At 43.9% G+C, this 27,366-nt stretch overlaps 2 protein-coding genes across 4 annotated transcripts in view; one reads left to right on the top strand and one right to left on the bottom strand.

The window, feature by feature from the left end:
• The first annotated feature begins 4,020 nt into the window (after nucleotides 1-4,020).
• LOC121572710 (histone H2A.Z) lies at nucleotides 4,021-5,730 on the top strand. The gene is made up of 5 exons (XM_041884732.1): nucleotides 4,021-4,130; nucleotides 4,431-4,508; nucleotides 4,874-4,987; nucleotides 5,160-5,289; nucleotides 5,392-5,730. The coding sequence occupies exons 1-5, from the start codon at nucleotides 4,128-4,130 to the stop codon at nucleotides 5,451-5,453; spliced, it is 387 nt and encodes a 128-aa protein (XP_041740666.1). The 5' UTR covers nucleotides 4,021-4,127; the 3' UTR covers nucleotides 5,454-5,730.
• An 11,577-nt stretch (nucleotides 5,731-17,307) lies between these two features.
• LOC121571167 (protein AF-9) overlaps nucleotides 17,308-27,366 on the bottom strand; it is a 59,258-nt gene continuing 49,199 nt past the window's right edge. For all 3 annotated transcript variants that reach the window (XM_041882504.1, XM_041882502.1, XM_041882503.1), the window contains exons 8-14: nucleotides 22,520-22,592; nucleotides 22,317-22,370; nucleotides 22,059-22,197; nucleotides 21,508-21,607; nucleotides 20,867-20,923; nucleotides 20,469-20,540; nucleotides 17,308-18,936 (exon numbers count right to left, since the gene is read on the bottom strand). In XM_041882504.1, coding sequence (XP_041738438.1) covers nucleotides 18,805-18,936; nucleotides 20,469-20,540; nucleotides 20,867-20,923; nucleotides 21,508-21,607; nucleotides 22,059-22,197; nucleotides 22,317-22,370; nucleotides 22,520-22,592 — 627 coding nt within the window. In that variant the 3' untranslated portion in view covers nucleotides 17,308-18,804. The remainder of the gene's footprint in view (nucleotides 18,937-20,468; nucleotides 20,541-20,866; nucleotides 20,924-21,507; nucleotides 21,608-22,058; nucleotides 22,198-22,316; nucleotides 22,371-22,519; nucleotides 22,593-27,366) is intronic.

The raw sequence follows: 27,366 nt of genomic DNA, 5'->3' as shown, positions 1-27,366 counted from the left end.
TCTAAATGAGATGAATATGCAGCACTCTGTAGTTTTTTTGTTGTTGTCCTCTCAGTAAATCAAATCAAATTAAATTGTATTTGTCACATACACGTGTTTAGCAGATGTTATTGCGGGGAATGCGAAATACTTGTGCTTCTAGCTCCGACAGTGCAGTAATATCTAACAAGTAATATCTAACAATTTCACAACATATACCCAATACACACAAATTGTGGAATTTAAGAATATATACATATCTGGACAAGCAATGACATTTTGGTCATTTAGCAGACGCTCTTATCCAGAGCGACTTACAGTTAGTGAGTGCATAAAATTTTTTCATACTGGCCCCCCGTGGGAAACGAACCCACAACCCTGGCGTTGCAAGCGCCATGCTCTACCAACTGAGCTACACAGAGCAGCATGGACTAAGATACAGTAGAATAGTATAGAATAGAATACAGTATATACAGTGGGGGAAAAAAGTATTTAGTCAGCCACCAATTGTGCATGTTCTCCCACTTAAAAAGATGAGAGAGGCCTGTAATTTTCATCATAGGTAAACGTCAACTATGACAGACAAAATGAGATTTTTTTTCTCCAGAAAATCACATTGTAGGATTTTTTATGAATTTATTTGCAAATTATGGTGGAAAATAAGTATTTGGTCAATAACAAAAGTTTCTCAATACTTTGTTATATACCCTTTTTTGGCAATGACACAGGTCAAACGTTTTCTGTAAGTCTTCACAAGGTTTTCACACACTGTTGCTGGTATTTTGGCCCATTCCTCCATGCAGATCTCCTCTAGAGCAGTGATGTTTTGGGGCTGTCGCTGGGCAACACAGACTTTCAACAGACTGGCTAGGCCACTCCAGGACCTTGAAATGCTTCTTACAAAGCCACTCCTTCGTTGCCCGGGCGGTGTGTTTGGGATCATTGTCATGCTGAAAGACCCAGCCACGTTTCATCTTCAATGCCCTTGCTGATGGAAGGAGGTTTTCACTCAAAATCTCACGATACATGGCCCCATTCATTCTTTCCTTTACACGGATCAGTCGTCCTGGTCCCTTTGCAGAAAAACAGCCCCAAAGCATGATGTTTCCACCCCCATGCTTCACAGTAGGTATGGTGTTCTTTGGATGCAACTCAGCATTCTTTGTCCTCCAAACACGACGAGTTGAGTTTTTACCAAAAAGTTCTATTTTGGTTTCATCTGACCATATGACATTCTCCCAATCCTCTTCTGGATCATCCAAATGCACTCTAGCAAACTTCAGACGGGCCTGGACATGTACTGGCTTAAGCAGGGGGACACGTCTGGCACTGCAGGATTTGAGTCCCTGGCGGCGTAGTGTGTTACTGATGGTAGGCTTTGTTACTTTGGTCCCAGCTCTCTGCAGGTCATTCACTAGGTCCCCCCCGTGTGGTTCTGGGATTTTTGCTCACCGTTCTTGTGATCATTTTGACCCCACGGGGTGAGATCTTGCGTGGAGCCCCAGATCAAGGGAGATTATCAGTGGTCTTGTATGTCTTCCATTTCCTAATAATTGCTCCCACAGTTGATTTCTTCAAACCAAGCTGCTTACCTATTGCAGATTCAGTCTTCCCAGCCTGGTGCAGGTCTACAATTTTGTTTCTGGTGTCCTTTGACAGCTCTTTGGTCTTGGCCATAGTGGAGTTTGGAGTGTGACTGTTTGAGGTTGTGGACAGGTGTCTTTTATACTGATAACAAGTTCAAACAGGTGCCATTAATACAGGTAACGAGTGGAGGACAGAGTAGCCTCTTAAAGAAGAAGTTACAGGTCTGTGAGAGCCAGAAATCTTGCTTGTTTGTTGGTGACCAAATACTTATTTTCCACCATAATTTGCAAATAAATTCATTAAAAATCCTACAATGTGATTTTCTGGAGAAAAAAAATCTCATTTTGTCTGTCATAGTTGACGTGTACCTATGATGAATATTACAGGCCTCTCTCATCTTTTTAAGTGGGAGAACATGCACAATTGGTGGCTGACTAAATACTTTTTTCCCCCACTGTACATATGAGATGAGTAGTGCAAGATATGTAAACATTATTAAAATGACTAGTGTTCCATTCCTTAAAGTGGCCAGTGATTTCAATAGGCAGCAGCAGCCTCTAATGTGCTAGTGATGGCTATTTAACAGTCTGATGGCCTTGAGATAGAAGCTGTTTTTCATTCTCTCGGTCCCAGCTTTGATGCATCTGTACTGACCTCGCCTTCTGGATGCTAGCGGGGTGAACAGGCAGTGGCTCGTGGTTGATGTCCTTGATGATCTTTTTGGCCTTCCTGTGACATCGGGTGCTGTAGGTGTCTTGGAGGGCGGATAGTTTGCCTCCGGTAATGCGTTCGGCAGACCACACCACCCTCTGGAGAGCCCTGCGGTTGCGGGCGGTGCAGTTGCCGTACCAGGCGATGATACAGCCCGACTGGATGCTCTCAATTGTGCATCTGTAAAAGTTTGTGAGGGTTTTAGGTGCCAAGCCCAATTTCTTCAGCCTCCTGAGGTTGAAGAGGCTCTGTTGCGCCTTCTTCACCACACTGTCTGCGTGGGTGGACCATTTCAGTTTGTCAGTGATGTGTACGCCAAGTACACATCACTGGCGTAGGCCTATTTCAGTTGACTGTCTGTGTATTGTAATCAATCATGTTTTTTTTCTTCTCAAGGAATCAATTGATTTATCTACTGATGTTTCATAAAGCCATTTTCACCAGTGGTGGGAAAAAGTACCCAAATGTCATACTTGAGTAAAAGTAAAGATACCTTAATAGAAAATGACACGTAAAAGTGGAAGTCACCCAGTAAAATCCTACTTGAGTAAAAGTCTAAAAGTATTTGGTTTTAAATATACTTAAGTATCAAAAGTAAATGTAATTGCTAAAATATACTTGAGTATCAAAAGTAAAAGTATAAATCATTTCAAATTCCTTATATTAAGCAAACCAGACGGCACCATTTTCTTGTTTTTTAAATGTACGGATAGCAAGGGGCACGCTCCAACACTCAGACATCTTTTACGGACTAAAAATGTGTTTAGTGAGTCCGCTAGATCAGAGGCAGTAGGGATGACCAGGGAGTTCTCTTGATAAGTGTGTGAATTAGACCACTTTCCTGTCCTGCTAAGTACTTTTGGGTGTCAGGGAAAATGATTGGAGTAAAAAGTACATCATTTTCTTTAGGAATGTAGAAGTAAAAGTTGTCAAAAATATGAATAGTAAAGTACAGATAACCCCAAAAAACTACTTACATTTACATTTTAGTCATTTAGCAGACGCTCTTATCCAGAGCGACTTACAGTTAGTGAGTGCATACATTTTTCATACTTAAGTAATACTTTCAAGTATTTTTACTTAAGTACTTTACACCACTGTTTTTCACACTACATTGATTTGAAGAAACTTGAACATTTTTTTTTTGCTATTTAATTTCAATAAAACTGTTAGGTCCACACATAGCATAAACAGATGTTATGTTATTCTCTGCTATAAAGTTGCTAAATAAATTGAGAATAAAATAGAAACTACATTAGCCGGCCGCGACCGGGAGACCCATGAGGCGTCGCACGGGTTGTCCTTGTCCCATCGCGCTTTAGCGACTCCTGTGGCGGGCGGGTGCATGCACGCTGACACGGTCGCCAGTTGTACGGCTTTTCCTCCGACACGTTGGTGGGGCTGGCTTCCGGGTTAAGCGAGCAGTGTGCCAAGAAGCAGTGCGGCTTGGCAGGGGCGTGTTTCGGAGGACGCATGGCTTTCGACCTTCGCCTCTTCCGAGTCCGTACGGGAGTTGCAGCGATGGGACAAGACTGTAACTACCAATTGGATATCACGAAATTGGGGAGAAAAAGGGGTACAAATATATTTAAAACTACATTATCCAACATGCAATGAGAAATGACGTGTCAAATTTTCCCGCACAAGTGAGCACTTTTACATTGTGATTGGCTAAGAGCCATGCCCCAAAAATTAATTCGAGAGTTGATTGGCTGGCTTCCTCCATGCAAAGTCCCGGATCAAGCTCCTCTCAATAAATATATGGCAATCTGAGGCGGGACTATTGTTCAAACTAGATAAGTACTCGTGGAAGATCTGTGCAGCTGCAAATAGCAGGGACATCTTATACAATGGTATTTTATTTTTTCTTCGTTGCTAACGCTATCACTTTATTGAACAAGTGCACCGTGAGGATTAGACTGTATTTGAGAAATGTTTGTCTTAGCTAGCTAAAGCCATCTTCTGTAACTAACATTAGCTAGTTAACTAGGTACGTTAGGTAACTAACCTTAGTAATGCGACTCGCCTGGCATTGGCTGGCTATCAAAAACCATAGCACGCGCTGCCGAATAAACTGGCGAATTACACATACCTGTATCTTGCATTAATTGCTCAATACATATTTATACTTTAACAATGGCTCTCTATTACAGGCTGGTGGCAAGGCTGGAAAAGACTCCGGGAAAACTAAGACTAAGGCCATTTCGCGCTCACAGAGAGCGGGTTTGCAGGTGAGGACATCAGTCATTCATTACATGCTAACAATGCTAACGCCAACGATGGTAAACGTGTGGAAAAGGTAGCGCTGTTAATTTGCAAAACTATAACCAATTTTCGTAACCTGATACTAGCTATTGTATTGGGTGTTGATTCACAAAATAATTTAGTTGAATTGGCTCGCGACTTATTGATGGCTAGGTAACTACTTGATTAAACACAGGCCAGTGTTATCTGGGATCCTTGGGACGCCCCTAACCGTAACCCTTACCTACAGATTTTAAATTTCAACTTCAATAGGGTAGAGACGTACCAAGGATCACGGATAGCACGGACGGGTAAACGCATGCAGTTAAACGTTTCCCGCCCTGTTTTCCAGTTCCCAGTGGGCCGTATTCACAGACATCTTAAATCCAGAACAACGAGCCATGGCAGAGTTGGGGCGACTGCAGCTGTGTACAGCGCGGCAATTCTTGAGTACCTGACGGCTGAGGTGACGTTGGTCAACATCGCGACTGTGATTTTGCATGTTTACAACACACTTTAATTGTGTGGCGGTTCATGACATTTAATCCATACAGTATTGTGCATGCAATCGAAGTTAATTGATGTGCTCGTGCGAGAGTCAGTAGCCTAATATTTACTTGCGCGCTCGTCAACTTCAGGTTCTGGAGCTGGCCGGAAACGCATCAAAGGATCTGAAGGTCAAGCGTATCACACCACGTCACTTGCAACTGGCCATTAGAGGCGATGAAGAGTTGGATTCTCTCATTAAAGCAACCATTGCTGGTGGTGGTAAGTGTATCAGTTATTTTGTATTCTTTGCCACTCTGATTGCCGTTGTACAAATTTCCCTGGTTTTTGATTTACATGCACTAATTTCATTTTATTTTCCAGGTGTCATCCCTCATATCCATAAGTCACTGATAGGAAAGAAGGGACAGCAGAAGACGGTATAACCCTATGAACAGTGGCATGGGGTCATCTCAGGACATTCTGCTTCAAAATGGTTAACATTTTCATTGGTAGTGTTTTAGGACTTTTTAAATGTATGAACTTGCATCTACTCATCTGTGGTGTTTTTTTTTTTTTTTAAAGTGGCTTCAGAGAAGCTGGTTTTTATTTTGGGCTTGTATGTATTTGTTACAACCGGGGTTTCGTTTACGTTTTTGCATACCTGTGGCATTTCCATGTTTTTTAAAGTTGTATTTGAATAAAGCTCCAAGGTATTGTGCACCTATGGTTCCTTACTCTTTTAGCGGGTGTTGTGCCCTATAAATCCATTATGCTGCGTTCTTCTGGATTGAAATGCTATCAGCATGTCACTAAACCTTTTAATTGATAACTCATGAACTATTCTAGTTCTATTGTGAGTAGAAGACATTATTAATGGATTCTTGTGTTGACTGCATACCTGCCTGGAATAAGACAGTGATGTGCTATGAAGTTGAAATATATTTGCCACTTTTCTCCCAAACTTTATTTGTCACATGCGCTGACTACAACTGGTGTAATCCTTACCGTGAAATGCTTAGTTACAAGCCTTTAACCAACAATGCAGTTCAATAAATAGAGTTAAGAAAATATTTACTAAATAAACTAAAGTAACACAATGAGGCTATATGATATGCAGACAATGCCCCATTCTGTCGATTTAGGGGCCCCCTTGGCTCAAGACAACCACATAGGTAGAAGTATAAGCCTCTTTATCCAGGCATACAGATGCACAGAGGAGAAATAATATGGGTGCATAGTGACAAAATGCTTCAACCAGTCTGGGGCGCCTCTCACTAGTCTGACACAACTTGAGGTCTTAAGCATTCCATTGCTGTTTACCAGGTGAGTCGCGTTAACCAGGCAATTGTCACTGTATCAGTAATGAAATAGTAAAGCTATCTTGTATGAAGGAAAGGCTTTATCACACAGGAAAAACATTGCTGCAGTGAGTGATGAATGCTACAGCCAGAGAGAACCTGGGGAAAGCAAGCTTTCCAATCGAATATAAATCAGTGGGAATTTTCTGATCTCTTGCATTTTCTCAACATGAGTCCCTACTCAGACTGACAGCACCGTTTGGCTATTGTCTTCTATCTACACAAAGCCCAAGTTTGTTCTGAGAGTGGTACATTGACACAATGTATCAAACTACATATATTTCTTAATGGATGTCAGGAGATGTACTGTATCTCTTTTCTATGTTTTACATAACTATGATGGACACGTTCAGGTATATCAATGAATCTATTTTATAATGGCCACTAGGCGTCACTATTGCAGCATGGTGTATGTTGGTCCTCTGGTACTAGCAACACAGAGCCTCTCTGGCAGAAATGATGATCATAGCAGTTACCACAGGTGAGATCTATTGAATTAATACTTGTTTAAAGAAAGGGATCACTTCTTGACTTGCTGTTGAAGATCAATAGCATCTACCAACATCTAGATCTTATTTATCTGTGTATCTTTTTAGCCAGAGCCACCCAAGTTGAGGAAAAAGAGCGATGTCAGTAGAATTCCTTTTGAGTAACATTTTGTGAATGACAATAGCGATCTACAGCTGTTGTGACTGGGCCGGGAGTGAGCTAACTATACAGGTGTGCTGTATGACAAAGGCAGGCTTTGGCTTGATTGTCGACGACATTCCTCACCAAGTTACTCGCCTGAGGAGATATTTAGGTAGATATCTTGGCAGGGGGGAATACAGTGATGAATAAATGTTATAAATTGGTTATAAACATGCACAATATCATTGTTTTTCCCCCCACAATTTACAATTTCAAGTTCCAATTTTGCTTTTTCATAATGATTATACATTTTGTAGATATAAATGTGGTGGCACCTTGCCATACACTATGTCAAGAACTATATAAACTAAACCATACACTGAGTGTAAAAACATTAAGAATACCTGCTCTTGCAACTCAATATTAGGAAGGTGTTCTTAATGTTTTGTACACTCAGTGTATATTGACTACTTCTTTCACAAACCAGGGGTGTATTCACCAAACAGAGGGACCTACCTGAATTTATCCAATAGAAATGTGTTTGTTGCTAAATGTTTTGCTACGGTGTGCACTAATGAATACACCTCAGCTAACTTGCTTGTGGTTGCAGTAATGCCAATTGACATTCTATTGTTCTTGATTTATGAGAGAACTCGGTCATTAGAATGAACATTGATATATGAGAGTGCTTGATAATGTAAGAGATGCATGAAGATATGCCAGGTGTGTATTCACTAGGAACCAAACGGAAGCAAATGGAACAAAACGGGAGGGACCTAAATGAACGTGTTTTTGTTGCAAAACTTTTTGCTATGGTGAAAAATGTTTTGCTACGGTGTGCGACTAATGAATACACCCCTGTATTTTCTCCTACACTGTAAGGTATCACAGCTGGCATTTGAAGCCACATAACATGTTGAATGACATATTGCCAAGATATGCCTCAGTAGATCTCCATGTAGTAATTAACAGCTGGGCTGTAGTTTCCCCATTCATTAGAAAAATGAAATAGCTCCTTATCCTTTGTGTCCTGAAAATCTAATTTGACACAACTTTGTCAACAGAAAGCAAATTATAGGCATGCAGCGGGATATATGCTCTTAACCAGATTGACACACAATAATCAGTGCATTCTTGGTAATGTGGCATTCAAATGAATTTTATTGACAAACATGACTTGGGCCTAGATTCAATCAGATCAGAGCTAACCGGCGATAGCTGACATCCGCATAGCGGATGTTTTGGAGGTGTCAGAGATGGAACTGCGTTGGAGCTGTCAAATTGGTGGGCAGTTCTATCATCATCCTAATCCAGTTGTAGATTACATCTCACATTCCAGTGTTTGAATTTCTATACAAAGGCTGCATGGGATTTCTGTTAATGACTCTGTGCAGCCAATGGCAATGTCTGCTTTAGGTATAATGCCGGGAGCCACTTGTGGACTTGACAGCTCTAACACAGTTCCACCTCTGACACCGTCAAAACAACCGCTATGCGGATGTCGGCTAAAGCGGATCTGATTGAATCGAGCCCCCGATTGTTTAATGATTGATTGGTGGTATCATTCAGGTTTAATTTGAACATCCTCAAACAAGGGGATCATTTGTAGTGTCCATCTCATTGCACCTGTTAGGCAATTGATGGCAGCTCCTCTTACAGCCACATCACTGTGACTGTGCCCTCCAGCACCCTGCACTTCAAGAAGTAGTGCGTCCAATTCTAAAGGTTCCAGAGTTTCAGCTGATTCATTACCAGCAATGAGCACAGACAGGCGCCCTCATTTCTTTAAGGACAAGCCAGCCAGCCTAGAAACTGCCGGGATCATCAGTAATATGATCATCTCTTTTCTTCTGTCAAGGCAGGAAGACTGTGAGTTGGAGAGCTGTCTGTCAGCCTGTGGACATTACAGCATGGCCTGTTGGTTCAGCCTGGTGAGATGGGTGGATGAGGGGTTGATGCTCTTGTCCTGTCAGTGGAACCTGGTAGGAGAAATGGGGAGGACGGGCTAATTGGCTTCACATATTTGCTGTTGAATAAAATGGCCAGCTCATAAGGTTAGCTCAAAATCTCACTGGATGATGGAAGACCTAGTCCCATACTACCCATACACTGAGTATGAAGCATTTTACTGTGGAAACGTTAGGCCGTTCTAATATCCACTGTAAGAACATTAAGTTAATGTACTCCTTTTAATAGCTGTTCCTCAATTAATCGTATTTTGCGAAGGCAGTCGACTGATTGGCCTATTGATTTGTTTTTGTATCCATGATGAAAAGCAGTTGGCTAATGAGCCTTTTCCCCCGATCAAGACTATTCCAGTCCACACAGTTCTCAAACTGAGAACCGGGCCAACAAAGCATTGAACCATTAAAGTTGCAATCTGCAGATTCCACATCAATTTTTGGATGTAGAAATTGATATGTACCCATTGATGCTTGTAGAATATAACTTATAAATGTCTCATGAGCTAAGTTCAACTGATGTACCCCATCAGAACCCAAAACATAAGCTTGTTTTACACAAATGTTTGTAAAAAAACACACACAAAAAACATGTATGCACTCACTAACTGTAAGTCGCTCTGGATAAGAGCGTCTGCTAAATGACTAAAATGTAAACAAACACTATATAGCCCCAAAACATGGTTAAAACGATAATGTTAATATTATGGATGGTCAGTCCTTGCATCCATAGCTCTGTCTATGAATTTGAGTGGTTACATTTCTTCAGCCCCATCCCTCAGCATTTTACCAAAACGGGCATGGATTGCGCTTTGTAATTGTTTCAACTGCTGATTGCCACTTTAAGGTAATTAAGATGCAAAAGAAAGGGGTCATTTGTTTTCAATTACATTGCAGGAAATAAGCAGTGCACACCTTGAGGCTGTACAGTTGGCTTGCGTCCCAAATGGCACCCTATTCCCTACATAATTCACTACTTTTGACCAGGGCCCTTAGGGCTCTGATATAAAATAGTGCACTATATAGGGAATAGGGTGCCATTGGGAAGCATTCATGGAGTTTCCCTACATCCTGCTGGAAACTATCCTCCACATCTGGGGCCTTCAGAGAGAGGCACAGGGAGTATTTAAGCTTTATGAAGTTTTAATGGAACGTTCATATCAGCGTGTCATCAAGAGATTATGGGAATTTACTACTGTCAATGGAGGAAAATGCTGCCGTGCAAGACAGTGATTTCCTTTTGATTATTATTATGAACCAAATATACAGTATATATATATATATATATATATATATATATATATATATATATATATATATATGACTATATTGCTCTGGAGTAACTGAATAGGTTAAGTTATCTTCTTTATGCCATTACCGTTTTGTGACTACTTATCCTGGTGTTAAAGCTCATTGTTAATCTTTTATTATTAGATTTTATTGCTCCTCACATAAAACATTTGTCTTCAAATGATAGTAATGCAATTTTATAAACTGAGTGGTTCGAGCCCTGAATGCTGATTGGCTGACAGCCGTGGTATATCAGACCGTATATCACGGGCATGACAAAACTTTTATTTTTACTGCTCTAATTATGTTGGTAACCAGTTTATAATAGCAATAAGGCACCGGGCTGTATCCAGGCACTCCGCGTTGCGTCGTGCTTAAGAACAGTCCTTAGCCTTAGTGGTATATACACCTCCTCGTGCCTTATTGCTTAACTATAATATCTTCCCAGCGGCAATACATCTTGAAGGAGGTATGCTTACTGGTTAGTAAAAAGCAACGTGTGGTTTGACAAGACAGTAGGGAAGGGGAAAGATGGTCAACAGGCAGAGTGACTGAATTCGATATGTTTTCTCTTCCTCATTCAAGTTCAACACTTTGGTCAGTTTGGTGACAGGTGGCTGGCTGGTAGCATTTTAATGCTGAGCAGGTCAGGCCAGGTACTGCTGGTTTCAGCTTTCCTGGTACCATCAACACACCACGCATGGCCAACTCACCAGAACAGACAGACAGCAGTATGAGAGAACAGGTCTGTAATCTCTCTTCAGAGGATGAGATTCCATTGAAAGTTGGGGTTCAACAGATTTGTCTAGTTTTTTTCCTTGTGTCCCCTTCCCCCTCCCCCTTTCCTGTGGGTTTTGTGGCGGGCATTGTGTGTGTGCGGGTTCACACAGACTGGGGTGGGCACCCGGGGTGGGGGGTGGGGGGGTGGAGAGGGGGTGAGAGCGAGAGAAAGCCCACTGCCACCGAAATCGAAAACCAGGTCTAGGAGTAACTCGTTCCAAAAAAGCTGGTGTCATTTGAAGGGATTGTGCAAGGTCTGGTGGTGGAAAGAGGAGGGAGCGGGCGGGGGGGGATAAATAATCAAATCCAGGGCGTCTGGGGACCCGGCCGTTTGGGAACCCTTTATGAAGCCCTCGTCTGGTCCCCCTGTCTGTATGGAGAGCTAGGGGGATCCCCCCACCCCCTGCAGCGCTCCCCTCCCCTCCCCCTTCAGCGCTCCCCTCCTCTCCCAGTCCTCTTTGATGTCTGCTTGCTTTTGTTCTTTACATAACTTGATCTGATTTGTAAAAAGCTAATTTGTATGCCGTTTTCAGGGCAACAGAGCTGCCACCCAGAATTCTACAGGAGAGATGACAGCAAGGTCAACGCGATTGGCCACACAGAAAAAAAGAGCCGGGACACAACTAAGCTAAAGCATATGATAAATGCCTTTGAATTATTGTCACTGTGGGCAAATTTGATGACAATGGCAGATTAGTCTGGGAGGATGAAATCTCTTGGCAAATGGGAGGCGGGGATGCTTCGGTGGACACCATTCACCATCAATTTCCTCCCTGAAAATAGACAGTGTACACTGGAATTACATTTGACATGGCTTATTCACACCTTAGGTGAACAGTAGGCCTATTGCAACTTGAATATTGAGTCGAGTTTAGCAGATGATGTCCAACTGTTAAATGTATAATGCAATCAATAACATGGATTTCATTCCCAAAGCACACAATGCATAATTCAGATAACCAATTGTAAGTCACTTTGTCAAACAGAAAACACAAGTGAGCCTTCTCATTGGACACCTACAGGTGGTCATCCTAAAAACGGTTAGTCATTTTGCGTGCCTGCAGAACACAAACCTGGAGCCAGTGTAAACCTGTGGATGCAAAGGAACACTTTTCTTTGTGAGGTCAGCATTTAGGGGGCCTTTGTTGCAAACTGTCTGGAGCATGCCTTTAGGGAGGGAAGGAGGGGGGCTTGGACGGAGGATAGGGGAGGTGAGACTATTCATCAACCTTCAGCTTTAAATGACTTCCTTTAGGTGCTTTTTGACTGCCTTCCAGAGGAGCAGGCTGAAGGGAAGGAGAGCGCCTTTCTCCTTGGCCTCATGCCAGGATGACACTCAATGTCTCCGTGTCTCTTCTGTGGGAGATTATTTCAGAGGTCTCTCCCCATCCCGCTCAAACAGGATGTCCCGCTGCTGGCCATGACTGTGAACTGCTTCAACCCCCCTCCGACCTCCTCCCTCTCTCTGTGGCTGGACACTGTGCAATGGCTTAAAGTAATCCAGGATCCCCAAAGCAGGCAGACGTGCCCCCCCGCCCCGCCCAGTGAAATCAGACACTAATGAAAAACACTTCTCTTCCTCCTCCTCTTGGCCCCACCGTCTATCTCTCTCAGGATTATGATCTCATCGGCGGATGGTGTCGTTGCTGCGGACGACGCGGTGGTGTGTCTGTTGCAGCGAATCCCAACGAGTGTAGAGTTGAGAAGAACCATGGCTGGAAAAAAAACTCAGTGGACAATCTAAACACAGTCAGGAAGAAAGGAGGGGGAAAACGATTGAAGGATCCAGCCATGTCAAATCCATAATTATCGAGTGACAAAAAGCAGCTGGTTAAGCTCTGAGGCTCAGCCCTGTTGCCTCGTAGCCTGCACTGTCATATATATGTACACAGATACTTAAACCAGGCCATTGAAAATAAACTTAAGTGAAAAGCGGACATCTTTGAAGTGATGCAATTGGCAGCACTCAGCATTGCTCAGACAGACCACAATCAAACAAGATCCTCTTCTTAAATGGTGTGACAGATTATACTACCCTCAGATATTACTGACAAACAGTTCTGTCAGCAAAACAAGTGAAGTGTCCCTTCTTTCCAGTTACACACACACCGACAGACAAAATTGCTTGTGTGAAATTGTCTTTAAAGTGACACTCCGGCAAAAAAGGAAATACATAGTCAGTTGATGTTCTGGATATTTAAACCTCAATCTCCTTGGCATTAAGTAACTTCCCAAAGGCAAAAGAAAACAGCAACAATAGTGACATTAGTAAATTACTTCTAGAACGAATAATGTCTTTAAGATTCCTGTTGAGAATTACTCTTTCCCGCTCCTGCAAATAGTGTGAAAACTGTGAATAGCCAATTGGAGTAGCCTCGGGCTCTTGCACAAATTAGAATTGTGGTGTAAGGAGTATGATGGAGCCGTGTTAATGCGATTAGAAGTGTATCACATTCTCAAAATACCTTAGCACTGCCACGATTCCCACTGTCCAGCTGCTCCAATTCATTAATGGCTGCTCAAAATGTTGTGTTAAGTTGGCTGGCTTAGCATGTCCGTTAGTGGCCATGGCTTAACACGTCCAGCACCCCTTACTACCATTATAGTGCACTACTTTTGACCAGGGCTCTGGTGAAAAGCAGTGCACTACATAGGGAATATGATGTCATTTTGGACACATCCCCTATTACAGAGAGGACAACAGGAAGGAAGGTTCTTACGATGCAGGTTGTTAGGGGGTGCATGTCAATAGTCTAAAGTGACATCCCTTTTACTTCTTTGCCCCCTCATCCACACGGATTGAAACCAACATGGGTATATTGTGTGTTGCAGATAGAAATGTGGGCTAATGAATAGAGCGGACATGATACCATATTCTACATGACAGAATAATATCTGTTTGAAACAATACATTTCTATCTTAACTTTCTGTGATGTTACACACTCCTGGACAGGGCCCAGGACAACTCACCTTGGCAGCGAGATCTGAAAGGACGTGAAAGGCTTTAGATCGGCTAGCAAATCATTTTGATCCATGTTTGATAGTGACAAATGCCATCCTCCTTGATAAAAGGCCTGAGCATGATACTTCCTTCAAGTTCCCATCCCCTCCACAAAATGGGGAGCCTGGATGCCTTCCAAACGTTTTGGTCTGACCACCCACATTGACAAACCTAAAAACCATGTGCTACACAATTCCTGTCGGCTTATTGAAGAGGGGATCGACATTCTGACCCGAGACCTGTGTTATCAATAAACTTTGTTTGTGAACTTTTCCCCTTTTACAATTGCTTTTTTTGTCTCAGCGATAGACTAGTGTCCTGTCAAGGGGGTGTACTTGTAGACTACAGCAACAGGAGAGGGAGTTCTGAACTATGGGCCATTCTGGCTCAGACAAGGCTACCTACTTACTTTTACTTTGTCTCCAAGATTCAGGATTTAAAAAAACACCACTGGGATTTAACACCCACTGAGAAATCTACACTTGGTTTAAAAGAATAGTGACATGTATATTCAGTGGCTAGTTGAAGACAACTAGGGTTATCAAATTACCAAGTTGTCCTTGGAATTCAGTGACTATAATGAAACCTTGCAAATGCAAAACCTTGGATCACACAAAACCAATGTCCTCACAGAAAGAAATTACAAGTGTGCATTTGGAATTGCAACTCTGCACGGTGACTGAGAAATTCAGACAGCTGATGTTTTGAAAGCGCTGCAAAATCTGGACCCCTACAAATCAGCTGGGCTAGACAATCTGGACCCTTTCTTTCTAAAACTAGCCGCCGAAATTGTCGCAACCCCTATTACTAGTCTGTTCAACCTCTCTTTCATAACGTCTGAGATCCCCAGAGATTGGAAAGCTGCCGCGGTCATCCCCCTCTTCAAAGGGGGTGACACTCTAGATCCAAACTGCTACAGACCTATATCCATCCTGCCCTGCCTTTCGAAAGTATTCGAAAGCCAAGTTAACAAACAGATCATCGACCATTTCGAATACCACCGTACCTTCTCCGCTATGCAATCCGGTTTCCGAGCTGGTCACGGGTGCACTTCAGCCACGCTCAAGGTCCTAAACGATATTATAACCGCGATTGATAATAGACAGTACTGTGCAGCCGTCTTCATCGACCTGGCCAAGGCTTTCGACTCTGTCAACCACCGCATTCTTATTGGCAGACTAAATAGCCTTGGTTTCTCAAATGACTGCCTCGCCTGGTTCACCAACTACTTCTCAGATAGAGTTCAGTGTGTCAAATCGGAGGGCCTGTTGTCTGGACCTATGGCAGTCTCTATGGGGGTGCCACAGGGTTCAATTCTTGGGCCGACACTTTTCTCTGTGTATATCAATGATGTCGCTCTTGCTGCTGGTGACTCTCAGATCCACCTCTACGCAGACGACACCATTTTGTATACATCTGGCCCTTCATTGGACACTGTGTTAACAAACCTCCAAACGAGCTTCAATGCCATACAACAATCCTTCAGTAGCCTCCAACTGCTCTTAAACACTAGTAAAACTAAATGCATGCTTTTCAATCGAACGCTGCTGGCACCCGCCCACCCGACTAGAATCACCACTCTCGACGGGTCTGACCTAGAGTATGTGGACAACTACAAATACCTAGGTGTCTGGTTAGACTGTAAACTCAACTTCCAGACTCACATAAAGAATCTCCAATCCAAAGTTAAATCTAGAATCGGCTTCCTATTTCGCAACAAAGCCTCCTTCACTCATGCTGCCAAACATGCCCTCGTAAAACTGACTATCCTACCGATCCTTGACTTCGGCGATGTCATTTACAAAATAGCCTCCAACACTCTACTCAGCAAATTGGATGTAGTCTATCACAGTGCCATCCGTTTTGTCTCCAAAGCCCCATACACTACCCACCACTGTGACCTGTACGCTCTTGTTGGCTGGTCCTCACTACATGTTCGTCGTCAAACCCACTGGCTCCAGGCCATCTATAAATCACTGCTAGGCAAATCCCCGCCTTATCTTAACTCATTGGTCACCATAGCAGCACCCACCCGTAGTCTGCGCTCCAGCAGGTATATCTCACTGGTCATTCCCAAAGCCAACACCTCCTTTGGCCGCCATTCCTTCCAGTTCTCTGCTGCCAATGACTGGAACGAATTGCAAAAATCTCTGAAGCTGGAGACTCTTATCTCCCTCAATAACTTTAAGCATCAGTTGTCAGAGCACCTTACCGATCACTGCACCTGTACACAGCCCATCTGAAATTAGCCCACTCAACTACCTCATCCCTATATTGTTATTTATTTTGCTCTTTTGCACCCCAGTATCTCTATTTGCACATAATCTCTTGCACATCTACCATTCCAGTGTTAATACTATTGTAATTATTCTGCACTATAGCCTATTTATTGCCTTACCTCCATAACTTGCTACATTTGCACACACTGTATATATATTTTCTGTTGTATTTCTGACTTTATGTTTTTTACCCCATATGTAACTCTGTGTTGTTTTTATTGCACTACTTTGCTTTATCTTGGCCAGGTCGCAGTTGTAAATGAGAACCTGTTCTCAACTGGCTTACCTGGTTAAATAAAGGTGAAATAAAAAAATAAAAATAAAAAATGGGTCTGATCCGGTAGAACTAACAGCAGAGTGAGAAAATAATGTCCACATTCAACCCAACAAGACTGCAAATTGCACTAGTAACCAACCTCATGTCACCCCGTACATCTTAATAGTTAATAATCAGGAGACGGATGGAGATGACTGCTAGATAGAGGATAACTGGGGTGTATTCAGTAGAGCAAAACATTCAGAATGTTGCAGATAGGAATGAAATTAATCCCTATTCTTGAGGACCGAGAATCATATCTGTTCTGCACAATATAGTCCGATCTGAATGTTCTCTAACATTTTACCCATTCCATGGCCCTTTGAAAAGGTTGGTGTTTATGTCTATTCCTAGCACCCCCTTCTCACCAAATGGAAGTGTTCATATTTACAGGATATCCCTTAAGTAGTCTTGTTTGTCTTCCAAATTAAAGCAACATGTAACTAGGTAAGTGTTAGTGGGGTCATCTAGTCTTTGCCATTTGAACTGTATTACTTTCTCTAAGAAAGTTAAGTATATTGATGAAATGAACTGGTTGGAAATAAGTAGCGGCATGTTGTGAATGCACTAGAAGCCAGTTATAGCTTTGAATAAAACACGTTTGTTATGATATTATACTATGGTAGTGAACACTTTCTATACTTTCAAACATTCCCCAAAAAATGAAAGATGACATTATCATCACATATACAGTTTATATACAAATATAAACACTACATCATGATATCCCAACCAAAACATCTTTGGGCTTAGAAATTCAGTTGGAGAAATTTGGACAAAATGCGAGTCAATCAACAATAAGACATCGCAACAACATACAAAAAGACAACACATTTTAAAAATCACACAGTGCCAATAACTCATTTCACCACAGGTTGCACATGTCCTCATCTGTACAAAATACCAAATGTTTATTGTATGTCCTAAGAATACAAAAGAACTCTTAAGGCAGACATGGGTCAAGCAAAACAACATTCTACCTTTGTGTGGCCCTGTGAGTAGCTACGACCACTGGTATTCCCATTGAGGCGTCGCTCGGCAGACTAAACCAAATCAACTTTAATTCCTCATAATAGCAAAAAGGAAAATGTCCTCCATAACAAGTTAAACAAAAACTTTCTTTTTCTCAGTTCGATTTTTTCTCAATTCTAATGCACAACTTTGATTTGGCAACCGAGGTCCCCGTGAAATAAATAAGATTCAATGTCTTAGATACGCAAGAGTACATTTCTTCCATCAAAATTCCAGGACTCAAAATGGTTCCTTTTTAGCACAGGCCTGCTGACAATAGATTGGTCAAAAACACTTGGTTTCAACTTGTAGACAGCAAGAGCTGCAGAATACAAGTGAGAGCTTGTAAAAATGACACGCAGCACACTTCTGAAATTTGCCTCGTCATCATCCAATACATCAATTCAAGTTTTGGTACCAATAATGGAATATACAATTGTATTAATTGCAACAATTTGAGTCCATGATTGGTCTTCAGCTTGTACCATTGGGTACTGATAACATATCGTTTGAGAGGGCAGAATTCCTCATATAGAGCGACGTTTGATTGCCATTCAACTCATCCGTCAAATAAGATAATTGAAATCTCAACGTTGTGATGACAATGCACTGCTCCACCGTCCTTCCAGAGCCAGAGAGATGCATTATGAAGTGCTTGCACAAGACTAATTCTGTTTTGCTACTATTAACACGGACACCTGAAACTCAAACTCAATAAATAAAGACTGACAGATGTGTTAAGGCAGTGTTGAACATGCATCATTCGCCACAAAGAACAACATTCTACGCACATACATGGTAATAATATGCACATTCGTTTTAAGAGCAAGGTCTCGGTTTCTTTCCCCGGTTTTTTTTGTCAACTGTGGAATTCTTTCAAGGCTTTCTGGGTGATATTCCTGGTCGACAGGACTCATCTCCAGGGTGACGTGGCACGCCGTTCAGGTTTGTGTCGCTCGCGGGCTACCCTGGTCGTGTGGAGAGCCAGGTTCCAACGAGTAGAGTGGCGCGACCATAACCGCCAGGCACAAGGACCCAGGGCAGGGCCAGGCCGGTAGTCTTTTTTGCAACGCCACGAAAGTTCAAGTTAAAAAAAAGAAAAAATAAGAGGAAGATTCCAAAGTTCTTCCAACGTTCTTCCTTGTGGCAGCTAGCTGCTCCCAGACCTCATGACGTTCCAGACGTTTCCAGGTAACTCTGGAGCTTCCGTACCGTAGTTTTGTCCAGGGAACAGAGGTCAAAGTCAAAAGTTGTGTTTGTGATGTGGAAGTGTCCAGTCTCCTCGATGAGGTTCACGATCTGTGAGGCAAGAGAAGGCACAGAAAGAAAAGCTGTCAGTTAACACTCATACTACAGTATGTAAACCCAAATCCCAGCAAGAATGGAGAAAGTGTACACATTTCTTTATGTTGAATCTTCCACATTCAACATAAACAGACCAATTAAATTCCATGCATGTCCTCCTCTTCCTAAAACAAAAGAGGAATGTTGCTTAGATAATCTAGTATATCTAAGCAGCTGATATGGAACTGTATTGACCAGCAGCTGAGTTTCCACCTTGTATGTGCAGTACAGTGTCAGAGAGCAGCCTAGTCATAGACAATGTTGGACCGCACACAATACAATACTTATTAAAAACACATTTGTGGGAAGCATCGTTGAGCGGTGGGTGGGCTAGTGTCAGTTGAATTTGGTATGGGGACCCCCCTAATTCACTCCATCCCATCCCTTGCATGCGGAACCCTGTATCAGAGAGGGAGAGACCCTAATGGGAAAGATGCTTTTTCCTTGGCTGGTGTCTTATTGGTTCCAGTTCTCCTCCGATAGGGGTGTGTGTGTGCAAGCATCTTTCTCGTGGTAATTACGGGCACTCCAGTGTGTCTGTGTTGATAAAGCAACTGAACACATTTCTCCTCCCCCCTCCGACCGCAGGCCGGATTCAGGAGTGCAGGGAGACTCCACCCATTGTTATGACACGGCAGATAGATGCTTGCAAGTCAAGTCGCAACAACCCCCTGCCCTGCCCTCCCCACCCCCCGCTTGTATCTGGGGAGATGGAACCACACCAAGATTTTCAGACCTGGTTTTGTTCATGCAGGACAGCACTTTGGCTGATACTTCCATTTTCCATTTGCCGTTAATGACAGATTAATTTCTATTGGATATAAAACACAGTCCCCATTTTTGGTTTTCATCACAATGACAAAAAAAACTCAAATCTACCATGGGCGGACAATCTACTTTAAAGACTCCACAATGACATAAGGCCATTTTTTAATTTGCGGTTTTCCCAAACAGAGAGACTGGGGAGGAAAAATAGCGTTGGGAGGTTGGAAAGTTAATCATTTCAATGTCTCGTTTTCTGAGGACGTGGAACGCCGCTACAATGCTCCAAACGCTCCGAGGATTAGCTTGATTACGCCACAAGTTAGCGCTCCACTCGCTGATGTTGTTTGGGGATGAATTTTTCCACCGATGCTCGGAGCCAAACTTTTCATTAGGAGAGCGAGGAAGAGCAAGGCCACTCCTTGGCAACTGCGTCTGGGAATCTCCATTAATGCGGTCATATGATAGGCCTTGTGAAGATAAACAAGAGGACGTTTGCTCTTAGACGGAGTGGAAAAAAGGTTAACCAAATAATCTATCATTGCCAGACACACATAGATTAAGTCCTCGACTGTAATGTACCGAGTAACATACAGTATGAAGTTGTTTGACATACAAGCCCAAACAAAGCCACGCTAGCAAGCAACATCTTCTATGCCAACATGAACTGTAAACTAACAGGTTGTTTTCTGAGAACACATGTACTACACACTATTAGACCTCACCTGTTGTAGTATGTGCCTCTCTCTCAGTGTCATCAGTCGTCTGTGTAGCTCCACCAGCTCATCCAGGTAAGCCTGAGTGGGTGAGATACACCAATTGAATAGTCCCAAAAGTGCAAACTCTAGCTAAATCAAGCAAACCTTCAAGTATGTATTTGACCCAGGCCTGTTACCTAGTCACACCATCTGGGACTATGACAAAGAGAGTAACGGGTTGGATGGCCAAGGAAGAGTGTCTCGGTCTCCTGTCCATTTGCAAGAGCCTTGGTGAATGTAAAGACTTCTTCAGTGTAAGACTACAACCAATTCCCTGACTACACCCAATGTCCTGACTACACCCAATGTAACGCCACTGGTATGACCTAATCTACTTTAAACCCAACCGCAAGGAAGCTACTCACCTTGTCACAGTCAATGTTTTTATTCTTATCCTGCTTCGTTTGCTTCACCTCCAGTATCTGTGAGACATCAGGGTTGTATTCATTAGTACACAATGTAGCAAAAGGTTTCGCAATGGGAAAAACAAGCGTTTCTTATTGGACAAGTTCAAGAAGGCCCATTCTAGTTTCAACCTGTTTGCTTCCGTTTTGTTCCTTGGGAATACAACCCAGATAAGGAATTACCATATGTGCCCACTGGAAAAACCGCTGATTTGTTCACACAACAGTCATTATTTACGTAGCAGTGTGGTTGGCGTATGAGGGAAATGCATTGTGGGAATTACGGCATGCTAATAAGACAGCATCGGATAACAATAACAGCCGTGTTCAATTTCATGAGGAGGTAAATTGGCAAACTACACATTAGAAGGTTTCCTCCCCCCAACGTGTTTATGCTAATACAGTATTAACATAAATATATTTACATAAGGGGGAGGGGGGCACATATTTGGTCAATTCCGTTGGACTAAATGTGGTTGGGTAATATCGTTTGGCTACTCTAGGATGTGAAAATATTGAACATCAGGGATACCAGTTGATTTTACTGATAAGATGTAAGAAATAATCCTCTGACAACTGCTTATCATTTGACCTTGTCTTACCTGATTATTACTGGTCTTTAGTAAAGGCGGGGGCTCGTGTCGAGAGTGGGGAGAGGGGGCTGAGCTGTTCTCGCTCTCACTGCCGTCACTCAAGCTGACCCTTCAGACAAAGAGGATGACAAGAATTGGAATACAATACAACTATTATTCATAATAGAAATTAGTCAGGTTGTTTTTCATCCAATCGTACAACCCCCCCACACACACCTAGGAGCAGCACAAGGTCAGAGCAGTGTCCCTGAAACTATCTTTGAGATAAAGAGCCTTGCTCAAGGGCACAACGATAGGAGGTGGTACCTGAGTTGCCAGTTCATTACAGCCCTACTGAACACGACCATGGGAGGGCGCTACCTACCGGCGGTGGCGGTGTGTCATGTGCGTAACCATGGGAGGGCGCTACCTACCGGCGGTGGCGGTGTGTCATGTGCGTAACCATGGGAGGGCGCTACCTACCGGCGGTGGCGGTGTGTCATGTGCGTAACCATGGGAGGGCGCTACCTACCGGCGGTGGCGGTGTGTCATGTGCGTGACCATGGGAGGGCGCTACCTACCGGCGGTGGCGGTGTGTCATGTGCGTGTGCAGCGGTCGCTCCAGGTCAGAGTCCATGTCGTTGTCGTCTTCATCCTCTGAATCATCCTCGTTGTCGTCCGACTGCAGGTCATGGATTATCGAACGAAGGGGACCTAACACTGTGAGATAGAACATCAGTGAAGAGGAGCACACAACTTTATATACACATTTCACTGTAAACTCATGCTTAGTCTTGTGATTCCATCCAAGGACTGTAGTCAGGTGCGTGTGAGTATACCTGTGTGGGCTGTGCCCGGGACGGCCCCTACCTTCCTGCGGACGAACTCGGCCACTGTGTCCATGGAACAAAAACACAAGCATAGAAGTGAGTGGAAGTGATTCAACATGTAATACCCCCTTTGGCGTGGCCAATCCCCCAAAAAGTATAGTTATTTCTGGGTGATCTGGAGAAAAGTGTGTATGCTTAGTTTCTGGCGTTACCTTGCCGTTTGTGGCTGGCTGCAAAGCCTGAACTGGAGCTGGAGCTGGAGCTAGCCGGACTGGGCTGCTCTGACTGGGAAAAGGAGAGAGGGAGAGCGATAAGAGACCCAGAAACTATCAGAGATATTCTACATGGTAAATTAACAAACACCAGCGACCGCAGAGGGAACAAACACCAGCGACCGCAGAGGGAACAAACACCAGCGACCGCAGAGGGAACAAACACCAGCGACCGCAGAGGGAACAAACACCAGCGACCGCAGAGGGAACAAACACCAGCGACCGCAGAGGGAACAAACACCAGCGACCGCAGAGGGAACAAACACCAGCGACCGCAGAGGGAACAAACACCAGCGACCGCAGAGGGAACAAACACCAGCGACCGCAGAGGGAACAAACACCAGCGACCGCAGAGGGAACAAACACCAGCGACCGCAGAGGGAACAAACACCAGCGACCGCAGAGGGAACAAACACCAGCGACCGCAGAGGGAACAAACACCAGCGACCGCAGAGGGAACAAACACCAGCGACCGCAGAGGGAACAATGCCCCTTTGCTTAGGGTGTAAACACAGTAGGCACAAAACACTAAGGGAGGATAGCATCTGTCAGCAGCTCATGAGGCCAGTTAGGGGAGCATACAATTACCACAAAGGTGTAGGGCCATGGTGGAGTGAGAGAGAGAGCGAGAGAGAGAGAGCGCATCACGTAGCAACGTGACGTGATTGGAGATAAAGTTAGTCCCATTATCTTCTCTCTACCGTCCATAGCTTTAGGCTGAGAGTGGTATTCACACCTCACAAACACAGTTGGGCAGGAAGGCAGCCAACAAAGGGTAGACTGTGCAGCACACTCACAATAAAAGGAGATTCTGTTAAATTCCCACATGCAAAAGGCAACACATTTCTGGGGCCAGCCAGGTACAGTCTAGAAAACCCCAATTGAGATCCCGCATACACAACCACACATTACGTTCACACAGTTGCACGTACATATCAACAACTCATGTTGTCTGTGTTGAGTCAGACTGTTGTCCATCAGAGTAAATGTGGTCCTATTCAGAGCCATCATGCTGCCCGAATTTCATACATACCAATTCAAATATTAAAAACTGTGAAAAATATATTGATCACTGGTCTCCCCTGGGAAAGAGGACTTTTGACTTGACAACCACTGTTATAGAGGACATCATAAGATCACACCTTGTCATATCCCTGACACTTATTTTAGTACAGGGAGGAAGATGTGTGCATTGAATAAATGTACCCACATACTGCACTCAAACGTCACCAGAAGTTCACCGATTACACCAACTTTTATATCCAAGTTGGTCTACAACAATTAGTTGTACATTTTGACACCCATTTTAAGTCAGCGCAAAAGGGGCTAAAGCTGATGGATCCTTTCAGGAGAAAACGAGAAAAAAAATCTGCAAGTTAACCATTAAGTTAATCCTCTGTGGAGGGCAGCCCAAAAGGAAATTTGAAGGAGCCATTAAAGTTAATCTGAATTAATTTGTTTACATTCCTCTCAGATGACCCCTTGAAAGAACCAAGCCAAGGCAGCACAAAGCAGTGATTTACAGCCAGGACAGGGCTGGTGCAAAATGTTTTCAGCTGATAAGGGCTCGATACGGCAGTCTTATATACACACACACCAGCTGCAACAAAGAAACGGTGGATTTAAAAACTGAATGGAGCCTGAATGGAGAGGCAAAACTATTTTCCAGAGGAAACAAATGGAAGTCATTCATTGGATTGGAGGTTTTCCAGGTGGTGGATCCACGCCTGATATGGCGGGGCTTCCATTTCCTGTCTAGCCTGTGAGGTGTGCAGCAAGGCTGCCTACCATCTCCATTCCAATTGTGGAAGCATCAACACATTTCTATTACCACACACACACACAACAACCCCCTCCCCCCCTCACTTCTACCAAGATCTGGGCTGAGTATCGAAGCTGCCAAGTGTCCCCTGTGTGGTCCCGGGGAGTCATGCGAGAATCTTTGATGTTTTCTCGCTCCCTTTGTTTCTGGAGCGTTTTACAGCCTGTTGTCCGTCTGGGTGTCTCATCCACATTAAATGTATGGTCAGAGGCCTCTGTTGTAAATCAAGAGGCTTTTCTCTCTGCCTTTGGTTGTCCGGCCAAAAACTAGACACTTGTAAAAACTAGTAAAAAAGAAGAGAGCAACGTTAAAATCATCCTGTCTGGTCTTTGTGCTCTGTCCCAGAGAGAGGGGTGTAAGAGAGAGAGAGGGGTGTAAGAGAGAGAGGGAAGGAGATTGCAGGGGGAAGGAGAGAGAGTGGGGCGTAAGCGAGCGAGGCGTAAGAGGACAGAGCGTGAGAGAGGACAGAGAGAGAGCGAGAGAGAGAGAAGACAGAGCGAGAGAGAGGAAGGACAGAGAGCGAGAGAGAGGAAGGACAGAGAGCGAGAGAGAGGAAGGACAGAGAGCGAGAGAGAGGAAGGACAGAGAGCGAGAGAGAGGAAGGACAGCGAGCGAGAGAGAGGAAGGACAGCGAGCGAGAGAGAGGAAGGACAGAGAGCGAGAGAGAGGAAGGACAGAGAGCGAGAGAGAGGAAGGACAGAGAGCGAGAGAGAGGAAGGACAGAGAGCGAGAGAGAGGAAGGACAGAGCGAGAGAGGAAGGACAGAGAGCGAGAGAGGAAGGACAGAGAACGAGAGAGGAAGGACAGAGAGCGAGAGAGGAAGGACAGAGAGCGAGAGAGGAAGGACAGAGAGCGAGAGAACAGAGAGCGAGAGAACAGAGAGAGAGAGAACAGAGAGAGAGAGAACAGAGAGCGAGAACAGAGAGAGCGAGAGGACAGAGCGAGAGGACAGAGAGAGCGAGAGGACAGAGAGAGAGAGCGAGAGGACAGAGAGCGAGCGAGAGGACAGAGAGCGAGCGAGAGGACAGAGAGCGAGCGAGAGGACAGAGAGCGAGCGAGAGGACAGAGAGCGAGCGAGCGAGAGGACAGAGAGCGAGCGAGCGAGAGGACAGAGAGCGAGAGAGGATAGAGAGCGAGAGAGAGGATAGAGAGCGAGAGATAGGACAGAGCGAGAGGAGAGAAAGGGCTGTAGATTACGGAAGCCCATCCCTTACTCGTCACCCTGCCTTGAGTAATGGCAAAGCAGCCTCTGCGCTGTAAAACGGTCCATTACTTTTTAAAGCGACTTCAATCAAAACTGACAAAGGCAGCTGCCGTGTGGAGCAACAGCTGACAAAAAGATGCAAGAAAAACCAGCGACTTGTCACTTCCTGATCATGAAACACAGAACCAAACAGCTTAAATTCTCACTACCATTGTAAAAATAATTAGGTGAAACAGCATAGCAACGGTAATTTGTCAGTGTTATATTTGAACAATATTTGAATGGAAATAAGCAGGGAAACGTCCAGAAAAAGGAATTAATTGCCGTTTGTCGGGTCTTACATTCATGGTTGTGCGTGTCAGAGTAAAGAATCCAACGCCCTCTCGGACAGGAGCAAAACAAAGCAAATTAATTTCCTCACAACCAAGTTCCCGAGAAGCAGGTCAAATCTGCATTTTGAATTTGACAATTTTTTTTGTTTTTTTGGGACGATGCCAATGCTGTTTTGTAGGGAGAAAGAGCCAATGACTAAGACCAATACTTTTTCCAATTCTCCAGCACCAAGAGGTCTAAGTACCATAGTCGTTTGTGCAATCTCCAGCCAATCAGTACCATTTGTTGACTAAGTAAGAGCCAGGGAGAAATTAAAACCAGCAGGGGTGCAGGGCCACAGCTGTGCATCCCTGGACTAAAGAGTACAACCTGCCATGAATAAAATAAAAACGATGGCTACATACAGTATCCAGCAGAAGAAATAGGCAATTGTGTGATGCAACCTGTGTGTGTGTGTGTGTGTGTGTGTGTGTCCACATGGTTGTGTGCCTGGGTGATTTAAACCTCATCCAAGTGGAAGACCGATGGGAAGGGCACTTTGAAGTTAAATGACAGATCATTTCCTTTTTGTCTGATCTGCGGCCTTGAGACACCACACAAAGTAAAGATAAATGTACTCCTTCCCCTCTATGACATGCCACTTCCAGGATGTGTGTGTCTGTCTACCCGTCTGTGTGTGTGTCTGTCTACCCGTCTGTGTGTGTCTGCAGAGGCTAAGGCCTAACCCAAAACAGCCATTCAAAGCGGCTGATTTGCTTAGTACGGTCCAGCCCTGGGAAAACCATCCCTCTGTAATGCATCAAACTACACAGGAGAGCAAGGGGAACACGAGATGGAATTCCAGTCAAATTCTAGAGGCGTGCGAGTGGCCACAAATCACGGGCCAGACAACCACTTCTCTGGCTATGAAGATATAGCCTCCCAATCTACCAACCGTGCTGCCAAAGAGAGCCCCCAACCCCAGGCTCTGAAACCATATACCCTTGTTACAGTTTCTCAGATCCAAAGATTTAATCAATTAAGAGGGCCAAAGATTTGCCTGCATTCAGAATCATTTGAGGTCATCCAGAGAGTATGCGGGAGTCAAAGACCCTGGTACTGACAGAGGCCGAGTAAATTGAGTAAGATCACCACATCTCAGATGTCCAGTTTCATGTGTGGTTTCTTTTGCATAAACATGATTTGTACTTAAACCAGGAATCCTGTGTTGGTTCAAAAGTTACTTTTCAAAATGCCTGTACTGCAGCAACGGTAAATTGCTAATGTGACAAAGTTATTTGCAATTACCTACGTAATAAAATCCATAGGTGAAATGTGTTAAATATGCCCCAGATGGTGCAGTTATATCCACTGCAGCATGTTTCTTTACCTGTGCAGCAGCCTCCCAATAGACAGTAGATTGCCCCCAAGAAACCTCCATTCGTTTCT

The sequence above is a fragment of the Coregonus clupeaformis genome, chromosome 8 (assembly GCF_020615455.1).
Source record: "Coregonus clupeaformis isolate EN_2021a chromosome 8, ASM2061545v1, whole genome shotgun sequence".
NCBI lineage: Eukaryota > Metazoa > Chordata > Actinopteri > Salmoniformes > Salmonidae > Coregonus > Coregonus clupeaformis.
Note: the sequence above shows the minus strand (reverse complement) of the source record. Positions and strands in the feature narration are given on the sequence as shown.